Source organism: Lepidochelys kempii, chromosome 8 (genome assembly GCF_965140285.1).
Source record: "Lepidochelys kempii isolate rLepKem1 chromosome 8, rLepKem1.hap1, whole genome shotgun sequence".
Taxonomy (NCBI): Eukaryota; Metazoa; Chordata; order Testudines; family Cheloniidae; genus Lepidochelys; species Lepidochelys kempii.
Window position 1 is genome coordinate 79,188,450 of NC_136387.1, and position 18,992 is coordinate 79,207,441.

Here is an 18,992-nt window from a genome sequence, read left to right on the forward strand (position 1 = left end):
GCAGAATTGCACACTGTAATAGAAAAGTTTGATATTATAATGTGTGTATGATTATGTACCACAAAAAACAATAAGGGAGAGTTGTCCTTTATTTCCTTGAAATGTAGGTGGTCTCCTCTAGTATAAGGTATAAGTTGGGGCAGCGTAGGGAAGCTTACAGTGTGCTGTACCTGTTTTGTGGCAAAATAAAAGGTTGCAGGCTCCAAGTCTGTCCATCTAGCACAGTGGTTCTCAAACTTTTGTACTGGTGACCCCTTTCACACAGCAAGCCTCTGAGTGTGAACCCCTTTATAAATTAAAACCACTTTTTTTATATTGAACATTATTATAAATGCTGGAGGTGAATTGTGGTTTTGGGGTGGAGGCTGAAAGCTCACGACCCCCCATGTAATAACCTCGTGACCCCCTGAGAAGTCATGACCCCCAGTTTGAGAACCCCTGGTCTAGCACCTTTTGCACTAGGGGCGTTCTCTGTGACAGTGGAGAATTTTTCCATTCCCTTGTCATTTCATGCATCCTGGAGGCGTTCCTCTAGGAAACATCCACCAACTCCTCACAGAGCAGTGGGTGCTGTCTGGGGTTCCCTGCTCGCTGTCCCCATACAGTGCCCTTGTTTTACACTTTGGACCTGCACTCCCATTCCTGTTTGTATTATGTTTTGTCCCAAGTAATCATTTGTATCCTGGATCTTATGGTCCCTTTCTCACCTGATGGGGATGAGCCTTTAGTTTGGTGGGCTCTGCCTACTGCTCCCTAGAATTCAAATAGGCTATCACCTTTCAGGAGTGGTGAACTCATTTGGGAACATTTGAAAAAAGTGACTGAATCTCCATTCTTATGGTTCATTTTTATTTTAAAGTGGTAATTTAATAAGGAAACAGTCTTTTATTTTCTGACTCTGTTAAAAATTCTTATTTAAACATTATGAACAGTGTATCATGATTGCTAAAATATTTTGGGGGAACTAAACTGTTTATGGTAAATGTAATGTCTAAATAAAATTTTAAAACATATTTTTCCTGGGGAAAAATGCTACAATATGCAGTATTTTCAGATAATTAGAGAGATCATAATTTTGCCACAGAGAACCCAATTTTCTTGTGGAATGTGGAGCACCAGCAACTCACTTTAATTATATAGAAGTATCTGTTTAGCTTCTATAGTGTGTTGGGGTATTTCACTTCAGGGTGGTAAAGGAACTCAGGACCCTGCAGGGTCAGAGCTACAGTGTTTATGAATTGTGAGTTAAGTAGCACAAAAGGGAAACATTCCTTTAAACCAGGGGTGGGCAAACTTTTTGGCCCTAGGGCCACATCTGGGTATGGAAATTGTATGGTGGGCCATGAATGCTCACTAAATTGGGGGTTGGGGTGAGGGAGGGGGTGAGGGGTGTGGCTGCAGGCTCTGGGGTGGGGCCAGAAATGAGTTCAGGGTGAGGGAGGGGGCTCCGTGCTGGGACAGCAGGTTAGGGTGTGGGGGGGTGGTGAGGGCTCCGGCTGGGTGTGCGGGCTCTGGGGTTGGGCTGGGGATGAGGGGTTTGGGATGTGGGAGGCTGGGACTGAGGGATTCGGAGGGCAGGAGGGGGTTGGGGTATGGGAGGAGGTCAGGGGGGCAGGCTCGAGGCAGTACTTACCTCAAGCAGCTCCTGGAAGCAGCGGTATGTCCCCACTCCAGCTCCTAGGCAGAGGCACGGCCAGGCAGCTCTGCGCGCTGCCCCATCTGCAGGCACCGCCCCAGCAGCTTTCATTGGCTGCAGTTCCCAGCCAACGGGAGCTGCAGGGGCAGCGCGCAGAGCCACCTGGCCGCCCCATGCATAGGAGCCGGAGGAAGGACATGCTGCTGCTTCCAGGAGCTGTGCAGAGCCACAGCGCATGTGGAGCGGGGCAAGCCCCTGACCCCACTCCACAGTGGGAGCTCGAGGGCTGAATTAAAAGATCTGATGGGTTGGACCGTAGGTTTGCAGGCCTTAGTTTGCCGACCCCTACTTTAAACTAATTTTGTTCTGTTTTTAAAGTGAGATTGACATGTATCCTTCAAATGGACTCATCCAGCTGATGATTAATGGTGTTCACACCCCAGCACAGATTCTCCCATACACATCTAATTCTGGTACGTGACACAGAATATTTTATATTGCATTTAATCTTTCCTGCTATATATTTGAAGAAGAAAGAGGGAGAACCACACCAGGCAGGTCAGCCCCATAAATGTAGCAGCAGTATTTTAATTAAAACCCAACAATATTATCAGACTTGTGGCTGGGGAATAATATTTAAGAGCGTGGTTCTGCAGAACTCTCTCAGGATAAAATTCACCCTGATCTAGAGAGCCTGACTAAGGCCCTCGGCACTACTTAAGAATTCCATTGGCGGTAGGCAAGGAACAGACAGAGCATGACAGAGGAATGTGTACAGGGTGGCCTGTGCACCCTCTGCATGCCACACTGTGATTCTTTGCACTGGCTCCACCAAGACTGTTTTGGGGGGCAGCAAAAAAGATGGGCAAAAAACAGGGACACTGGATCTGCATAATCTTGCATCCCGAGTTTATTCAAAAACATAAATATATTGTTTGGGTAAAATGAAACTTTTCATTCCACCCAAAATGAAAAGGTTTCAAGCATTTGTAAACATTATTGATTTTTTTAAAATGAAAATTGAAGATTTTGATTCAAAAAGTCATTTTAAATAAAACATTTCATTTTGAAAATGTTGAAACCAAACGTTTTGATTTTTTTCTTTACTTTTTTTCCTGACCAAAACAGTTTGGCAAAACTGACATGGATTTGTTAAATGTTTTGGTGAAGCCAAATCTGCATTTGTTTGCCCCAAAAGTTTTTTGTACAAAAAATTAGCCCAGCTCTATTTGTCGAAATGGAGCAATGGAGTTACAGCAGCTATAGTATTGCAGCATCTTGGCTAACATATTGGCCACCTTTGGGGTGGGGAGGTGTTGCCAAGTGTCTCTGGGATTCTGCCAGAGCAGCGGTCATTTTTAATTGTGCCCCATTCCTGTTCTGCATGCCTGGACTCTAGGCAATTGGCACAATCTGATCCCATATTTTTTATTATAGTTTCCAATATTTATGTTTTCTGATTTGGGGGTGTTTGTTTGTTTGTTTGAAACAAATAATGGCTCACTTAAACAGTTAAAATGGATCATATTGGTGTTTTAAAAATTATTTCCCACAAATTATATTAAAAAATTTGCTTCTTTCTGTGGCATGCAGCCAGAACAATGTTAGGGCATGCCATTCCTCTCCATAGACAACTGTCATCACTATAGGAATTGTACAGTTTGACTGTATTCGGTGTATATTTTATAAACAGCTATTCTCAAATTGATTTAATATGTAATAATTACTGTGTTATTCCCTGATCCTGCAATCAGATCTCTTGACAAAGACCCTCATTGGACCTGCTTGCAGGATCAGAGCTTCACAAAACAATATTAATTTGGCACCTTTACTTCTTTGGGGGTTTGTACAGGAGCTGAGGTACTCATTTGCCAATCTGATTTCAGGATTGAGGTTTTAGAGACTTGTCAATTTAAGAGCCTGATCCAAATGCCATTGAAGTTAACAGGAGACTCTTCCTTAAATGGGAGTTGGATCAGGCTCTAAAAGAGTGACTTTTGCCTTCAAAGAAAGATCAATTTGCTATTATGTTGCAGATGCATACATACTGATCAGCAGTGAGAAGGACGGCTTGTCAGTAAAAGCCCCAGAGTATGGCATAGATAAACTTTATTATGATGGACATACACTTAAGGTACAGTACTTTTTTCTTCACTGTTAGTGTTTTTGGTTTTATAAAATAAACATTTAAATTGACCTTTCCTTTGTTTTCATACAGATTCAAGTTGGTTTCTGGATGGCTGGAAAAACATGTGGTATTTGTGGAAAATATGACGGCGAGAGTAAACAGAAATATCAAATGCCTAGTGGCTATGTGGCTAAAGATGCAGTGAGCTTTGCTCATTCTTGGATTCTCTCAGAAGAGCCCTGTGCTGGAGGTATGAAGATTCTAAAATATATTTGTGCTATTACCATAAGTCACAAGTGAATAGCTTCAAGAACAGCTACAATATTTAGATATATGTGCTATGCTGGATCCAAGTTCTAAAGCAGAGGTGGACAATAGAGTACCTGACAATCTGCTACGAGTGCATGCTTTTCACTATCAATGTGATTGGTGCTCACAGATAAAAGAAAGTACATTTTCTTGAGATTGGTAGTTTATTGCAAGGTCTTGTGTTGTTGCATTGTTATACCAGGTTAGTGTTTTATCATGCATCTACATGAGGGATGTGTGTGTGCTAAATCATATAAACACAAAAATGACTTTTTGCAATGTAAGTCAGGTAAGGACCAGTAAATGCCTATGAAAAACAGATATTCTTTAAAGGCATTTTATTGGACATATCTTCATTGCTGATTTGTATTCTGCTACTTTCATGTTTTTATTGTCTATCAAAAATATAAAGTTTCTCTCTCCTAATTACACTAAACTGATTAGGAGCTATAGAGGGACAACATTTTAATGGATAGAAGGTGGGGGCACATGACATCTTGCCATGATGTACAAAAACGTATTAGCAGCTACACCCTGTAAGAAGTCAGAATGCCCTCGATGGCCAAAGGCGGTGTGATGTGACATGGAAGAAAAGGAATGTAATTGTGCCCCAAGTTGAGCAGCATGTAGTCCGTCCATGTTGCCAGGAGCAGGTCAGGCATGTGCATCACACTTGCACAAAGGAGCAACCCTACTCTGCAAAGCATAACACCTGCCCTGAGCTGTCTTGGCCTGTTACTGCAGGAGGCCTCTTGTTACAGACATGTAGTTGTTATCCCATTGGCATTCTTCAGGGCAGAATTTAGTGCCTGATCCTCCTCCTCCTGAAATCAATGGTAAAACTCCCATCAACTTCAATGGGAACAAATTTAAAATATTATTTATCACTGATCTAGTTTGTTTAGATCTCTTTGATTTCACTGATTCCTCTATGTAATGCTCAGTTGTAGTTGAGGAAATGTATATGCTTTCTAGAGCTTATGTTTTAAAATCCAATTATTTGACTTCTTGTAGCTTGTAAACTGCAGCACACACTCATCAAAATTGAGAAGCCAGTTGGTTTTGAAAACGTGGCCTCAAAATGCTATTCAGTCGAGCCAGTTTTGCGCTGTGTGAAAGGATGTTCAGCAACTAGAACTGCCCCCGTCTTTGTTGGTTTCCATTGTGTGCCAGCTGGTAAGTCTCAAAACTCCATACTTTTTCAGGAGCTGTATCATGGATGTCCGATTGTTAGACTCTATGAAGACTTAGCATTCCCTGTCCCATCAGCTATGGGAGGAAGTGCATCAGTCCAGGCTACAGCCTCCTTTGACACTGTTATTCATGTTGTTCAAAGAGTTTACCAAGAATCTTCAGCACAAAGAAGAGAGGATGTGTTATTTCTAATGTGAAAAAAGCCCCAAATACCCCCAAACCCTAAATTTTGGGAGGAATAAAAAAGCAGTAAAGTCTACTTGCAGAGCAATGTTACTTCAACATGGGTAAGGGTAGGAGAAGCTAGCCTAAATGATTTTTAAAAGTGTATTGTCTTAAAAAAATAAGATTCCAAATAATGATGCTCATTAAAATGACAAGCTTGACCCTGGAGTCTTTCTGCATTCAAAACTCTCATTGAGTTCAGTGGGAGTTGGACCTGCATAAAGACTGGTTCCTACAACTTTTTTTTAGTTTTTTATTGCTTTGGCCTAGGATTTTGAGATGTTTGCTTTACTCTTCAAGTAATCAAAATGCAGATTTTGAAACTGTATAATCATGGATAATCCATTTGAATTAGCACATTTGAGTCCAGGGAAAGTATACAAATAACTTTTGCATCACTTCCCCTCCCCCCATTTTCTTATTTTCAGACTCCACAACCAGCTTTGATGAAGAGCAGATTAGGTTAGACCAGAAGTCTGAGGATTTGGAGAACACAGTTGATGCTCATACAATGTGTTCCTGTGAACAACTACAGTGTGCAGCATGACACTACATTTCACAGGGTTAGATACCCCTAATGGTGGGGTTTTTTTTTTGATATATGTATACTCGTTCTCTGCAATTATGGACACACTACTTTGTTTCAGACAGTGAAGGTAACACTGAATTATTTTATAAAATGATTTCTCAATGTAATATTTTAAAATTTTGAAAACAATTCTGGTTACCCTTAATAAATATTTGTACTTTAAATTAAACAGTTGTTCAGGTTTATTTTTTGACTACACATAATTATTTTGTCACAGAGAAATAAAACGCTTCATTATATTATTGTGCTATGCAGCAACCTTCAGCCGTCATGTAAAGCTACACTTTTAAAAGTTGCCTCCAGGGCCCAATCCTGCAACTGGCACTGTGCAGGCACCTACTCATGCAGTGCCCATCGCAGGACTGGAGCCTATTTTGTGTGTCCCAGGTTTAGGATAATCAATTTTACACACCCCAAGGCTTCATTTTCATCAGTGCTAAGCACATGCAGTTCCTATGGGCTTACATTTGTGTTACATATTTTCAGTGCCTGTAAAAAGCAGGCCTGGACCTCTTGGGTACCAATAACTGACGTAGCCAAAGTCCGAGGCTATGTTAGAGTAAATGCTCCGTGGGGCCTGATTCCCCCTGGCATATCTCCAGCTCCAGTATTGCCAGGCACCAAGGACGGGGGCAGCAGGGAGCGGGCGACAGTTGACAGCCCGTCCAGGGGTGGCCCTCTCGCCTACTTTCTCTGGAGCCTTTTGCCAAACTACTTGCTCCCTTTGCCTCAGTTTCTCCAGCTGTTAAAAGGGGGCGGGGGAAATAACGGGCCACACTCTGGCAGAGGCACAAGGGCCTCCAGGCTCCCACGGCTAGCGCCGCTCACTGGGCCGGCGGGGGCCTGGCGAGCGGCACGTGGTCCGCAGGAGGGCGGGGCTCGCTGTCGGTCACTGACGGGCTGGCCCTGAGTCTCCAGGCCCCGGGCGGTATTTACACGCCCTGCCGCCCCGCTCCGGGCCGGGCTGTGCTGAGCGCTAGGGGGCGGGGAGCCTGGCTTCCCCCACAGCCCGCCCCCGCCCCCAGCGCGCTTCCAGCCGAAGCCCGGACTCGGGCTGCCTCCCCTCCCAAGCAGCCCTGGAGCTGCCGGTGTCGCCCCGTCTCGTCAGCCCGAGTCCCCGGCGGGCGGCGCCGGGTTGCCTGGGCCCCCCGGCGCTGCTGGGGGCGTGGCCAGCAGCGAGAGCGGGAGGATTGGCCCGCTCCCGTTCCCGTAGCGGGAGTCGAGGCGGAAGCGCGGCTCCCAGCTGAGACCCGGCAGCGGCTGCCGCGTGCCCGGATCAGGGAAGGGTGACGTAGCGAGAGTGCTCAGCATGAGGCGGCTGTTGCGGGCCGGCGCGTGCACGTCCCGCGGCTGCCCTGTTCTCCTTCTCGCGCTCCTGCGCCTGGGCTGGAGCAGCGGCGCGTGCCCCTGCCGCGAGCCCGCGCTCTGTCGCCCCATCGCCGGCGCCCGGGAGTTCGAGGTATCCCGTCACCGAGCGCCGCAAGGGGCTCTGGGATTGGGAACGGGGCTGCCCGTCTCGAGGCCCTGCGGCCTCCCCCAGAGGGCCTCGCGTCCGGTCGGCGCTGCGCGCCTCAGCCCACCGGTGCGGCCCTTCTCGCCTCCCACCCTGGCGCCTGCCGATCCCGGGCCACAGGGCAGTGGCCTGGCCCTGGCTGGGGCCTACAGCCGCTCTACGGGCTGCCCCGTGCCACCCCCGATGCATGGGCCTGGCGGGCGGCGTCGTGCCGTCCTTGCCGCCCCATTCCCTGGCGGAGAGTCTCGGATTCGCTCCGGGTCCGCCCCAGCCCCACCGCCAGACCCCTCCCACGCGGGCTGCCTGCGAGCCCTCAGCACCGCGGCGTGTCGCATGGCTACGGAGGGGCTGGGAGGGGCTCCTGAGCACCGCCCGCCTGCCCCAGCCAGCTCCCGCAATGGCTCGTCAGGGCTTGGAGACATGGGCGGGCTGGCGCCTTCGAAGCAAAGTCCCGCTGGCCGCAGCTCTTCCAGGGCATTTGACTGTCCTTTTAAGGGGTCGGTTATGGCCGGGGACTCTGTGTACCACCCTGGCAGTGCCAGCGAGCTGAAAAGTTGAGGCTAAAGTACATATGAATTGTGACTCCTCTTAGGGCAGAAGCTAGAGTTGGGGAGTGAGCTATTTTGTTGTCTTTATTCCTCAGGTGTTCATGGCTAATCTCATGGCTAGTCTCGAAGGTGCCACAAGTACTCCTTTTCTCATGGCTAATCGGTTGCTTCTCTTTTTTGGGCTCTGATGTATCTTTCTGGACATTACAACTTTACATATGAAACTTTGAAAATTGATTAGAGTAGACCCTCAAATGTTGGTCTACTGTTAAATTACGGGGATGATTTATTCAACCTCTTACAAAATCCAGCCCACTAAATCAAAACAGTCTTGTTTTTAATAGAATAAAATGAGTTGTAATCCACCACGACCTTCCTGAAGTTTTAAATGAGTCTAAATTAGTTCATTAGCAAACTGTTTAAATGAATCTAATCAGTTAGGGTAGGTTTATTTGATCTGGCAGCTTCTGTTTGACAAAAAATGTATAAACCGGGTCAGCATGAATTACTGGGAAATGATGTTGAATCCTGTCAAAGCTCCTGCCAGTTTGTTTGCGTTTTGAGACCAGTCAGCTATTGAATTTGGCAGGCACTAGATCTGTAAAGGACAAGCTGGCTTTCAAGAAGCATGAATAATTTAACTTTTTACTCTACCTAGAATGTATTTGGGATGCAAGGGAAAGGAATGACGCAGCTCTAATTTAAATTAAACTGTCATGAGAGTTTGACATTTGGTGTGCTTCCAGTTGCTTACTTTTTGTTCTGCTTTTGCAGGTCTTTGTGTTTGATGTTGGAAGAAAATCTTGGAAGTTCTATGATTGGTCACAGATTACAACTGTGGCAGCTTTTGGAAAATATGACCCTGAGCTATTGTGTTATGCTCATTCTAAAGGAGCCAGGGTAGTACTAAAAGGTTGGTTACAGTTAGGGAAATGTGGGCATTTATGTATTAAATTTATAAGGGAATAATATACCCCCTTTTGCATAGGGATACACTACCACCCAGAATTTTTAAAAAAAAGTATGAAACAGGCAAAACTCCAATTCTTTCTGCCCCAATAGTAACAAAACTACTTCAGTGTCAGCAAAATAAAGGATCTACTGGGAAAGAGACCAGTAGAAGTCACATGGGAATGGAGAGGAAGAAATGGGAAGAGGAAAAGCATAGGCAGGACCTGTGCCAGGTCTCTGCTCCATGTGTTTGTATAATACTTAAAAATCAAATGTTGAATTAAAGAGCTATAATCAATCTTAAAGGTTCTTGGACAAGAATAGCCCCAAATATATACTAGGAGGAAGGAGTGTGTAAAGTATTAAATGTTTAAAAAAAAAAAAAGTGTAATACCTATGAGGCTGAAAATGCTGTTCATATTTGGGGTTTATTTTATATATGAAATCCTTCATTTGTGGCCACACTTACAGGTTGTACACAGAGTTTTGGACTTCTCATTACAAAAAAGACAGAAAAAGGCAACAAAGATATGGGAAGAAGGAGGGATCGCTTAAAAGGAAAGGTTAAAAGAAACAAGAAGAGTGTGTCACTATGTCTGGAAGTATCAGAAAGGTGTCGGCTTCGAGGAAGGGAGAGCAATTGTTCACAGTGGCTAAAGAAGGAATAACCAGAAGTAGCGGGATGAAACTACAAAGAAAAATTCAGGAATAATCTCACAGCATAGTATGATCTCCCAAGGAAACTGTACCAAAAAAATACCAAACTACCCCACACTTGAATTGGTCTCCACTATACGGTCCACATAGAGCATGGAAATGAAGTATATGGCAGAATAGGATTCCCCCCCAGCCCCAATATCTACCATTATTCAAATAAGTGGTAATTTATTAAGATTTCTTGTTTAGGAGATGTACCTGTGAAGGAAATTATTGACTCTGCTAACAGAACAGCCTGGATAGCTCAACAGGTGGACCTGGCCAAAAAGCAGTATATGGATGGAATTAATATAGACATAGAGCAAGAAGTTCGTGAGATGTCACCTGAATACTATGCATTAACGGCTCTGGTTAAAGAAACTACTGATGCTTTTCATAGAGAAATTCCAGGATCACAGGTGAAAACAACATTTATTTTATAAAATGATAGATTTTAAATCTGTGATGTCCTCGCAATTTATTCCATAATGTAAAGAGCACTTGTCTGTAAAATTCTGTGCAAGCCACTGGCACTGTTTCCCAAGTGTACATTGTATTATATATATTATGGTCATATATAAGCTCCTTATTGAGCTAGGTGCTGTACAAACAGAACAAAAACGGCTGTATTCTTTTTCTCTGAAGGATAATTGAAAATGCATCCTTTAAGGAACTCAAATATTAAAATAGAAGCAATTTTGCTGGGATTGACAGTATTTTCATTATAGACCTTTTTGGTGTTTTGGCTGCCAGAGGTAAATCACTTTTATGTTGTTGTTGGTATGACTTAATGAAACTTTGAAAATACTGATAATTTCAGCATGATGTGAGGAAAAACTTGATAAATCTTTAGCAGGATTTAACAGGCAAAGGAATCAAAGATGTTAAAGATTTCCTTTGAAAAGATTTATCTTTATCCTTTGCCTGTTCTCTGTCATGTTCTTAAATTATCATTGGTCATAGTTCGTAATTCTATTTTTGTGTGTGTGTATTAAATTACACACACACAGAAGACTTTGCAGACATATTTTTAAAAAAGGTGAATCAGATTTTGGGCCCACTAGTCTTGACTGTGCTCCTTTTATGCATATTAATTTTATAGTTGTAAAGGCAGATTTGCTCTGAAAACTCAGAAATATTACAGTTCCTCTTACAATCCATGGGTATCGAACAGCGCAGCATTTTGAAAACATCCCACTAAAGTTTACATAGCTCTGCTTTACAGAACAGCAAAGCAATAAAATATATGAACTCCACACTAGATTTAAAGTTGTGGTTTTGTCTGTCAGGTCACCTTTGATGTGGCTTGGTCTCCAGCATGCATAGACAAAAGATGCTACAACTACAGTGGGATTGCAGATGCCTGTGATTTCTTGTTCGTGATGTCTTATGATGAGCAGAGTCAGGTCTGGACAGGATGTATTGCAAGAGCCAATGCTCCCTACAGTCAGACCTTAGATGGTAAGAATCAGTCAATAATGTTAGCAGCTGGCACATTTCTCTTTTAAAATGCATTATTGGAAGGGGACACCTTTTTCCTAAAATATATTAAATGCCTTTTGATTGCATTATTTGTTTTCTTGAAGCCTTTGATATTACTAAAATCTACTAAGAGAACTGTTTTCACATTGAGGGAATAGGTACCTCAGATTTTTGTGGCGCCATGAATGGACATAGAGCAGTCATGTGCTATTTGACACCTGAATTATATATGTCACCCTCAGTGGGATTCAGGTACACCCATGGGCAAGAGTTGGATTAGGGCATAGGCACAAATGGCACCTACCTAAGGCTGCACCTGCACCCATTTAACTTCTTTCTTGACTGAAAATGATTTAAATGTGCAGGGTTCCACATCAGCTTAATGGCTCATACAGTTTGTCACCCTACAACTGCTCAGGTTGTCAGCTACTGAAACATCTTGAACTGCTTTATTCTGCTGTTAAACTTTATCTTTCCTTTCTGTGCATCATGTAGAACTTTCTTGTATTTAGAATTCATATTTCAATAATGTTGGCAGCTTTCTGCATATACTGAAATGCCCTTTGTTTTTCCTCGCTGGCCAGGGTATCATATGAAAGCATGGCTGTGAAAGCTAATTGGTGCACTTCCCTGGAGTTCCTAATGTCTTGCAGATAGTTCATACTTGAGTCTTTTTAGTACTTAATTTTATATGATTTGAGACATTTCTTTATTAATAAATTAATCATATGGTAGATCAAACAGTAAAAAGATGTTATACCAAAGGAATTACATTGGAAAGAGGGTCTTAGATGTATTTATCTGCCTTGATAACCTTTGCTTCATTAATGTTGGGAAATCTGCTCTAGGTATAGATTCTAAGGCTGGAAGGGATCATTATGACCTCCTGTATCACACAGGCCATATAACTTCCCCAGAGTAATGACTGGAACGTATCTTTAAGAAAAACATCCAGTCTTAATTTTAAAATTATCAGCAATGGAGACCCTTGGTAAATTGTTCCAGTGGTTAATTATTCTTGCTGTTTAAAAAATAAAAATAAAAAAATTATGCCTTATTTCTAGTCTGAATTTGTCTTGCTTCAACTTTAAGCCATTGGATCGTGTTATACCTTTCTCTGCTAGTTTGAAGAATCTATTATCAAATATTTGTTCCCCATGTAGATACTTACGGACCATTGTGAAGTCACCACTTAACCTTCTCTTCGGAGCTCAGTCTATCACTATAAGTTTATCACTATTTTTTTCTAATCTTTTAATCATTCTCATGGCTCTTCTCTGAACCCTCTGCAATTTATCAATATCTTTCTTCAGTTGTGGGCACCAGAATTGGACATAGTATTCCAGCAGCAGTCACATGATTGCCAAATATAGAGGTAAAATAGCCTTTCTATTTCTACTTGAGATTCTCCTTTTTATGCATCTCAGGATCACATTAGCTCTTTTGGTCACAGCGTCACATTAGGAGCTCATATTGAGCTGATTATCCACCATGACCCCCAAATCTTTTTCAAAGTCACTGCCTTCCGGAATAGAGTCCCCTGTCCTGTAAGCGTGGCCTGCATTGTTAGTTCCTAGATGTATACATTTACATTTATCTGTATTAACACACACAGTTTGCTTGTGCATAGTTTACCAAACGTTTCAGATTGCTCTGAATCAGTGATCTGTCCTCCTTCATTACTGTTTCCCTTAATTTTTGTGTCATCTGTAAACTTTATCATTTATGATGGTATGTTTTCTTCCAGGTCATTGGTAAAAATGGTAAACAGTTATGTTCTTAGTGTAGGGCTAAGAAACAATCCCTGCAGAACCCCACTGGAGACAGACCAACTCCAAAGCGATTTCCCATGTGTAGTTACACATTTTTAATACCTATCAGTTAGCAAGTTTTTAATCCATTTAATGTGTGCCATGTTAATTTTATATCATTCTGGGTGTTTTATCAAAATGTGGTATATATCAAGTGACACACCTTACCGAAGTCTTAGGACAACACTGTTATCTTTTATCAACCAAACTAGTAATCTCATCAAAAAAGATATCAAGTTTGTTTGACAGGGTCTGTTTTCCATAAACCCTTATGGATTTGCATTAACTTCATTACCTTATATTACATTGGCAAGTTAGTAAATATATACAGCAGAAAAAAGAAGTATGCATGTAAATTCATATTTTCTTTTAAATTAGGATATGATGACTACATTAACATGAGCATTGAGCCAAAGAAGCTTGTGATGGGTGTTCCCTGGTATGGCTATGATTATAGATGTCTGGATTTGTCTAAGGTAAGATTAAGGCAGTTCTATCATAGCTGTGTTTTTGATATTTTTTTTTCTATGATATGCTATATAATTTTTGGTAGGGTTTTTTTTATTTATTTTTTGTTTTGTTTTTTTACAGTTAGGAAGTGCAAAAACTGTGTGGTCTCTAAGATAAGAGCACAGGACAGGGACTTAAGATATCAGTGTTCTAGTTGGTTCTGCCAGTAACTTACTGTGTGATGCCAGGCAAGTCATTCTACCTCTGTGCCTCCCTTTCCTCCTCTGTAAAATTAAGATGATGATACTTGGATACCCAAAAGTGCTTTGAAATCTTTGGATGAAAAGAGCTATATAAGTATGTAGCTCCCTCTTGTGGGGCAGCCTGATCCCTTCTGAAGGTAGTGGAGCCTCTTATCCCTCTACAGGGATTTGGTGACCCCCTTTAGGACCAGTGGTCCCTGAGTTCTTAGTGCTTGGTGCCTCCATCCTGTGTCCAGGTGTGTAAATCCGTAATCAACCCTGTGACCTCTAGGACATTATAATTTATGGGTACAATAAATCAAGGAATTACATAAATAGCATTTAATTCCTGAAAAGGATAGCGGTAAATTAAAAGGAAGGGGAAGACAACAGGAAAAGGAATCAAAGACGTTAAATAAATAAGCTCCTTACCCCCCAAATCCTGCAAATAAAAGCCCACAAACTAAATTGATATGACAATTCCCTCTTCCCCCGCCACCACCAGTGCTCCTTAGAGGCCTTATCTTGGGGGTGGAGGGACTGGAGTTTGATGTGGATGGCTGGTATCCATTCCTGGGAAACTGATAGTCCTGCCTTTCAGTTGAATGGAGTCCCTGGTGGCCTTGAGCCCTGACTGTTGTGTTCTGCTGGCTTTCAGTGCTCACTGGTGCAGCAGAATCTTGGGATTGGTCTCTCTGTTGTTGGAGCTAGGGGCTCCAGGTCAGTCTCAGGCCCTCTGATAGGGAGAGTCAAAATAGCCATCTCCCCTTCTACTGCAGAGAGACGCTCTCTTGAGGCTGCTTCTCTTCCAACATGACTTCCTGAAATCAGCTCTCCCTCCTCACATGGTCCCTGCCATGCTCAGTCATGTGGTCCAGGCATATGAAGGCTCTCTGGGACCTGCAGTTGATTGTCCAGGCATGTCAGTCAGGTTCCTGGGCCAGCCCCCACAGACACTGGGGCTCAAGCATAGGTGAGTCAAGCACTCTCAGTTGAAGATCCAGTCTGTGCCTCTGCTCCTCTTTCTCTGAAGCCCCCAAATTAGCAAGGGGGCTACAAGTACAAAATATTATTGAGGAGTTTTGTTATGTATTTATTTAATTAATTATTTTATTACACAAATAATATAAAGTGAATATTAGTGTTGTTTCCTACAGTAGACCAGTATGAGGAGCTGGAAGTTACTCATTTCAGTTAAATGAAATTGAACTTCAATTGAACTTCTTTCTCTACATTTTATTGAAACAGATAGTAATCCATATCTGGTGTGAATATTTAGTTATTTTTTGGCAGGTGCCTCTTTCTGACTTTCTTCCAGGCTTATCCCTTCTGAAGGGTTTAATAAATCCAAGAAACATGAACCAGAACTCCCTGTTTTTTCAGGATCATGTTTGTTCCCTCCCAAATATTCCTTTCCGAGGGGCTCCATGCAGTGATGCTGCAGGGCGTCAGGTCACCTATGGAACAATAATGAAGCAGGTGAATAGTTCTATTTCTGGGAGCCTGTGGGATGAGGAGCAGAAGGCTCCATATTATGAATATAAGGTAAGCAGTTTCCTAGACAAACATTTGAGCTGTGGACTAAATGTACATGAACCTTAGTTCTGTTCTCATAAAAGCTAGATTCTCAGGTGTGATCTATCCACTTTGGATGCTTATGTGTTGCAGAGTGGATGGATTCCAGCTTAACTTGTGCAGGGGAACTCTCCATTGGCATAATGCTGGCAAAAGTGGCAGAGCTGGCTCCTGCACTAGCCTCCCACCTCTTCATTGAGAGGGAGGATGCATATGATGCCAGGAAGGGGGTTTGGTAGGACAGAGTTCCACTATGCCCATCCTTCCTTGTCATAAGGCCCCTAAGGAACCTTATGGCAGTGATGTAAGTTAAAACAGGATCCCAGCCGCTCTTAATTGCGGCTGGTGCTGGGTGGCACAAGATCAGGGAGCTGCAACTGTCTCCCTTTGGCGTCCCCTCTTCACTGTGTCCAAACTCCATCTGGATGCAGTGGAAGACTGAGCCCATATATTATTGGTGTGCACTTATAAAGCTGTAAATATTTCTTATGGTTCCGTTGGTGATGGATTGTCAGTTACCTGGTATTAAATTTTGTATAACTTTAGTGCACTGATGACTGACTAAAAGCTCTTAAAAGTCATCACCTGCTGAAAGCAATATAATTTTTATTTAGCAAAATTCCATAACTTTCTCTAAACCTATGTTTATTGCTAGGAACAAAAACACATACTCTGTGACTGAATTTCATTTACTAGATTAGACTGCACGATTGAAATCCTAGCCCAAGCCTTTGATATTATCAGCTTTTTAAATTAAATTTATCAATAAAATACACACAGATCTAGTCATCTCATTTAACCAAAATTAATACAAACATCTTTGTAACTCATTTGTGGTTGCTTGTCTGGAGATCAGAGAAAAATACTAGTAAGAAAGCAGAGATGTTTATTGGTCTGTGCATTGTAGAAGAAAGATAGCTGGAGTTGTGGGGTTTTTTTTTTTTTGTTTGTTTTAAACCACACACACACATTCTTCTAAGTAGCTTCTTTGCACTTTTGGAAAGGGAATTTTAGATTGTCTTGTTTGTAGAGCTTTTAAATGTAAGTCTGGAAAAGCACTGTACATATTTTATTCATCTGAGTTTTTACTTCATTTATAATTATAGTTTTGATTCATTGCATTTGACCTCTTTGTATACAGTGTTAATATATGCTAACACAAATGTCCGATGAACTTTTTATAGGACTCTCTTGGTCATTTTCATCAAGTATGGTACGATAATCCGGAGAGCATTTCCCTGAAGGCAGCGTTTGCAAAGAAACGTGGTTTAAGGGGTATTGGCATGTGGAATGGAAATTGTCTTGACTACTCCAGAAGTTCTGTAGCAGAGCAGCAGACTGAAGCAATGTGGCGAGCCTTGAGACCATAGCAACTATGTAAGATAGTGAACACTACCTCTGGATTTAGAATATAGAAAATTAATTGGTAGTTGTTATGGCTAATATGCTGTCTTATGCCTTCTTGCAAGCATGCACTGGTTACAAGCAAAACTTCATCTTGTCAGTCTGTGCTTTATACCTTAGAAAGTATTTAACATTGCATTAACACTGTTTTAACAGGTTCTGGTTATTCTCATTTTCACAACTTTCATAACTGCATCAGACCTTGAACTTGACGCTCATAATATATATTAACAACATATGTATGTTGAACCATTTAAAAGAGAGCATATGAGAATGAGGTGCTCTGCTCAATACAAATGCTTTAACATAACCAATTACTGTTCTTTATTCTGTAAAGGTTGTGAAGGTTTTAATTATTTGTAGCATTTAGCTTTGTTGCCAGTGAAACTGAAGAATTAAATATTCTTTTTATGTTCACATAACGTTGTGAGGTGTTTTTTTTACAACTTCAAAAGCCAGAAAACCTTGGGCTGCAAAGAAAGCCCATTTTTCTCAAAGCAACATTCTAAAGTGTATATGATAAGCATTTCTTATGACTTGTCTGAACACATTGATTTCATAATTAGCATTTTTAAGTGTCTACATTTTTGAACTAGATAATTGTAGTCACCATACTGCTGTAATTTCTGATGCTAGTGTAAAGTCTACATGGTGCTTTTAATTCAAAATCAGAGGAATGGATGATGTTCTCTAAGTATGTAGAGGTTTATTCGCCTCATCCTTCATGTCAGTAACTGGTACTACTAGCTATGGGAAACATATGCACACACACTGGCTAGTTTAACACTTTTTTTGCAGAAAAGGTGCCCAGCTACACATTGGAATCTGTTTTGGGGCACAGTATTTATTCGTGCTAGTGCTTCATTTGTGCTATATTGTGGTTTGATCTTGTCTGTGTGGATAAATCATGTTTGTGTTCAAGTTAAAGGGATTGTATGGATAAAAGTGAGGTTAGAATTTGGCTATAACATGGTACCCTGAAAAAATCTGTCTTTAGGTCAATTTTATGTAGATCTTGCGGAGAGAACAACTCTGTATCAGTAGAGAAATGGATTGGATAATCTAATAGATGTTTTCATCTTTAAATGCTGTGATTCCTGACAACTAAGAGGATAGATTCCTTGATCTAGCATGGTGTTTTTCACATTTCTTTCCACAAAACTCAGGCTGAATAAAAGGACCCTATATTCATTTCTAGTTGCTTATAACATGTGAAAATATTCAGAATGAGAATCTCAGGTTAGTCCTAATATTTTCTGATGATGATTCATTGTGCCAGGGGAATTTTGAATGAAATATTAAGATGTTTGGAAACATTTATAGAGAGCGTGTGTGCTCACGTGCATATTTCAGTGAAGTTTTGTTAAAATGGAAAGGAAATATTAAGGCTGAGGCAAAAGAACAATTCATGGCACTTTCATCTTCCTAGAAGCAAAATACAATATTTGTTTTTTAATGTTTCAAGGATTATTTCATAAATAAATGATCTACTAAACTGTGTTTGAGAGATTTTCTGTATATAACATTTTAAAAGTGAGGTGTAATCCAAATCTTCTGAGTCTGTGGTTTGTCTTTGAACATACTGCAATGAAAGAAGAAAGAAAACTGTTTTCTAGTCCTGCTGTGTATTTGTTACAAAGATAGGCCCATATCCTGGGGACATTTACGCATCTGTTTAATTTTATACGCTTTGAGTATTCCCATTGAAGTCAGTGGGACTACTCAGGTATGCACTTAAGTTGATATACTAAGTGTTGTTTTTTAAATGTTGATATTGTCTTATTGAATCTGTGGACACAGTGAAATAATTAATAGGAGTCTGACATTCCCCCCTCCTTAATCAGGATTTTGGTTTAAATACCTAACATTGTCAAGTTAGGCCCTGACTCTGCTATAACTTGCAACTGATGTTACAGTAGACCCTCAGAGGTATGAACACTTTGGGAATGGAGGTTGTTTACAACTCTGAAATGTTCATAACTGAACAAAACATTATGGATTTTCTTTCAAAATTTTACAACTTAAAATTGACTTCATATAGCTTTGAAACTTTATTATGCAGAAGAAAAATGCTGCTTTTAACCATCTTAATTCAAATGATCCCTTATCAAATCTTTTTTTAAACTTCCCCTTTGTTTTTTTTAGTAGTTTATGTTTAACACAGTACTGTACTGTGTTTGCGTTTTTTTTTTTTTTTTGTCTTTGCTGCTGCCTGATTGCATGCTTCTGGTTCCAAATG

The 18,992-nt window shown here is 41.4% G+C and overlaps 2 protein-coding genes across 4 annotated transcripts in view; both read left to right on the forward strand.

Annotated features, from left to right (window-relative positions):
• Positions 1 to 6,039, forward strand: part of LOC140916629 (vitellogenin-2) — a 33,382-nt gene extending 27,343 nt beyond the window's left edge. Inside the window, exons 29-33 of the mRNA XM_073358302.1 lie at positions 2,015 to 2,109; positions 3,673 to 3,770; positions 3,855 to 4,014; positions 5,088 to 5,249; positions 5,921 to 6,039. Of these exons, the coding sequence (XP_073214403.1) occupies positions 2,015 to 2,109; positions 3,673 to 3,770; positions 3,855 to 4,014; positions 5,088 to 5,249; positions 5,921 to 6,039 (634 nt within the window). The remainder of the gene's footprint in view (positions 1 to 2,014; positions 2,110 to 3,672; positions 3,771 to 3,854; positions 4,015 to 5,087; positions 5,250 to 5,920) is intronic.
• Positions 6,040 to 6,977: 938 nt separating this feature from the next.
• On the forward strand, positions 6,978 to 17,175 carry CTBS (chitobiase). Of its 3 annotated transcripts, XR_012160432.1 has the most exons (8): positions 6,978 to 7,540; positions 8,917 to 9,055; positions 10,000 to 10,208; positions 11,079 to 11,250; positions 13,461 to 13,558; positions 14,554 to 14,747; positions 15,158 to 15,319; positions 16,534 to 16,621. XR_012160432.1 is itself a non-coding variant. In XM_073357216.2 (7 exons), exons 1-7 carry the CDS (start codon positions 7,391 to 7,393, stop codon positions 16,717 to 16,719), a joined length of 1,116 nt encoding a protein of 371 aa, XP_073213317.1. In that variant the 5' UTR covers positions 6,985 to 7,390; the 3' UTR covers positions 16,720 to 17,175. The 3 variants fall into 3 exon arrangements, 2 of the variants coding, with proteins under 2 accessions (XP_073213318.1, XP_073213317.1); XM_073357216.2 differs by lacking the exon at positions 14,554 to 14,747 and having other exon boundaries at positions 6,985 to 7,540; positions 16,534 to 17,175; XM_073357217.1 differs by lacking the exons at positions 14,554 to 14,747; positions 15,158 to 15,319 and having other exon boundaries at positions 6,982 to 7,540; positions 16,534 to 17,175.
• Positions 17,176 to 18,992: the final 1,817 nt, after the last annotated feature.

What these genes read in the sequence shown, in the direction of transcription:
- CTBS (XM_073357216.2), top strand. Translation starts at nt 7,391, where the DNA reads ATGAGGCGGCTGTTGCGGGCCGGCGCGTGCACGTCCCGCGGCTGCCCT. An exon ending in CTACAGTCAGACCTTAGATG is followed by an intron (nt 11,251 to 13,460) that starts GTAAGAATCAGT and finishes CTTTTAAATTAG; the next exon opens with GATATGATGACTACATTAAC. An exon ending in CTCCATATTATGAATATAAG is followed by an intron (nt 15,320 to 16,533) that starts GTAAGCAGTTTC and finishes AACTTTTTATAG; the next exon opens with GACTCTCTTGGTCATTTTCA.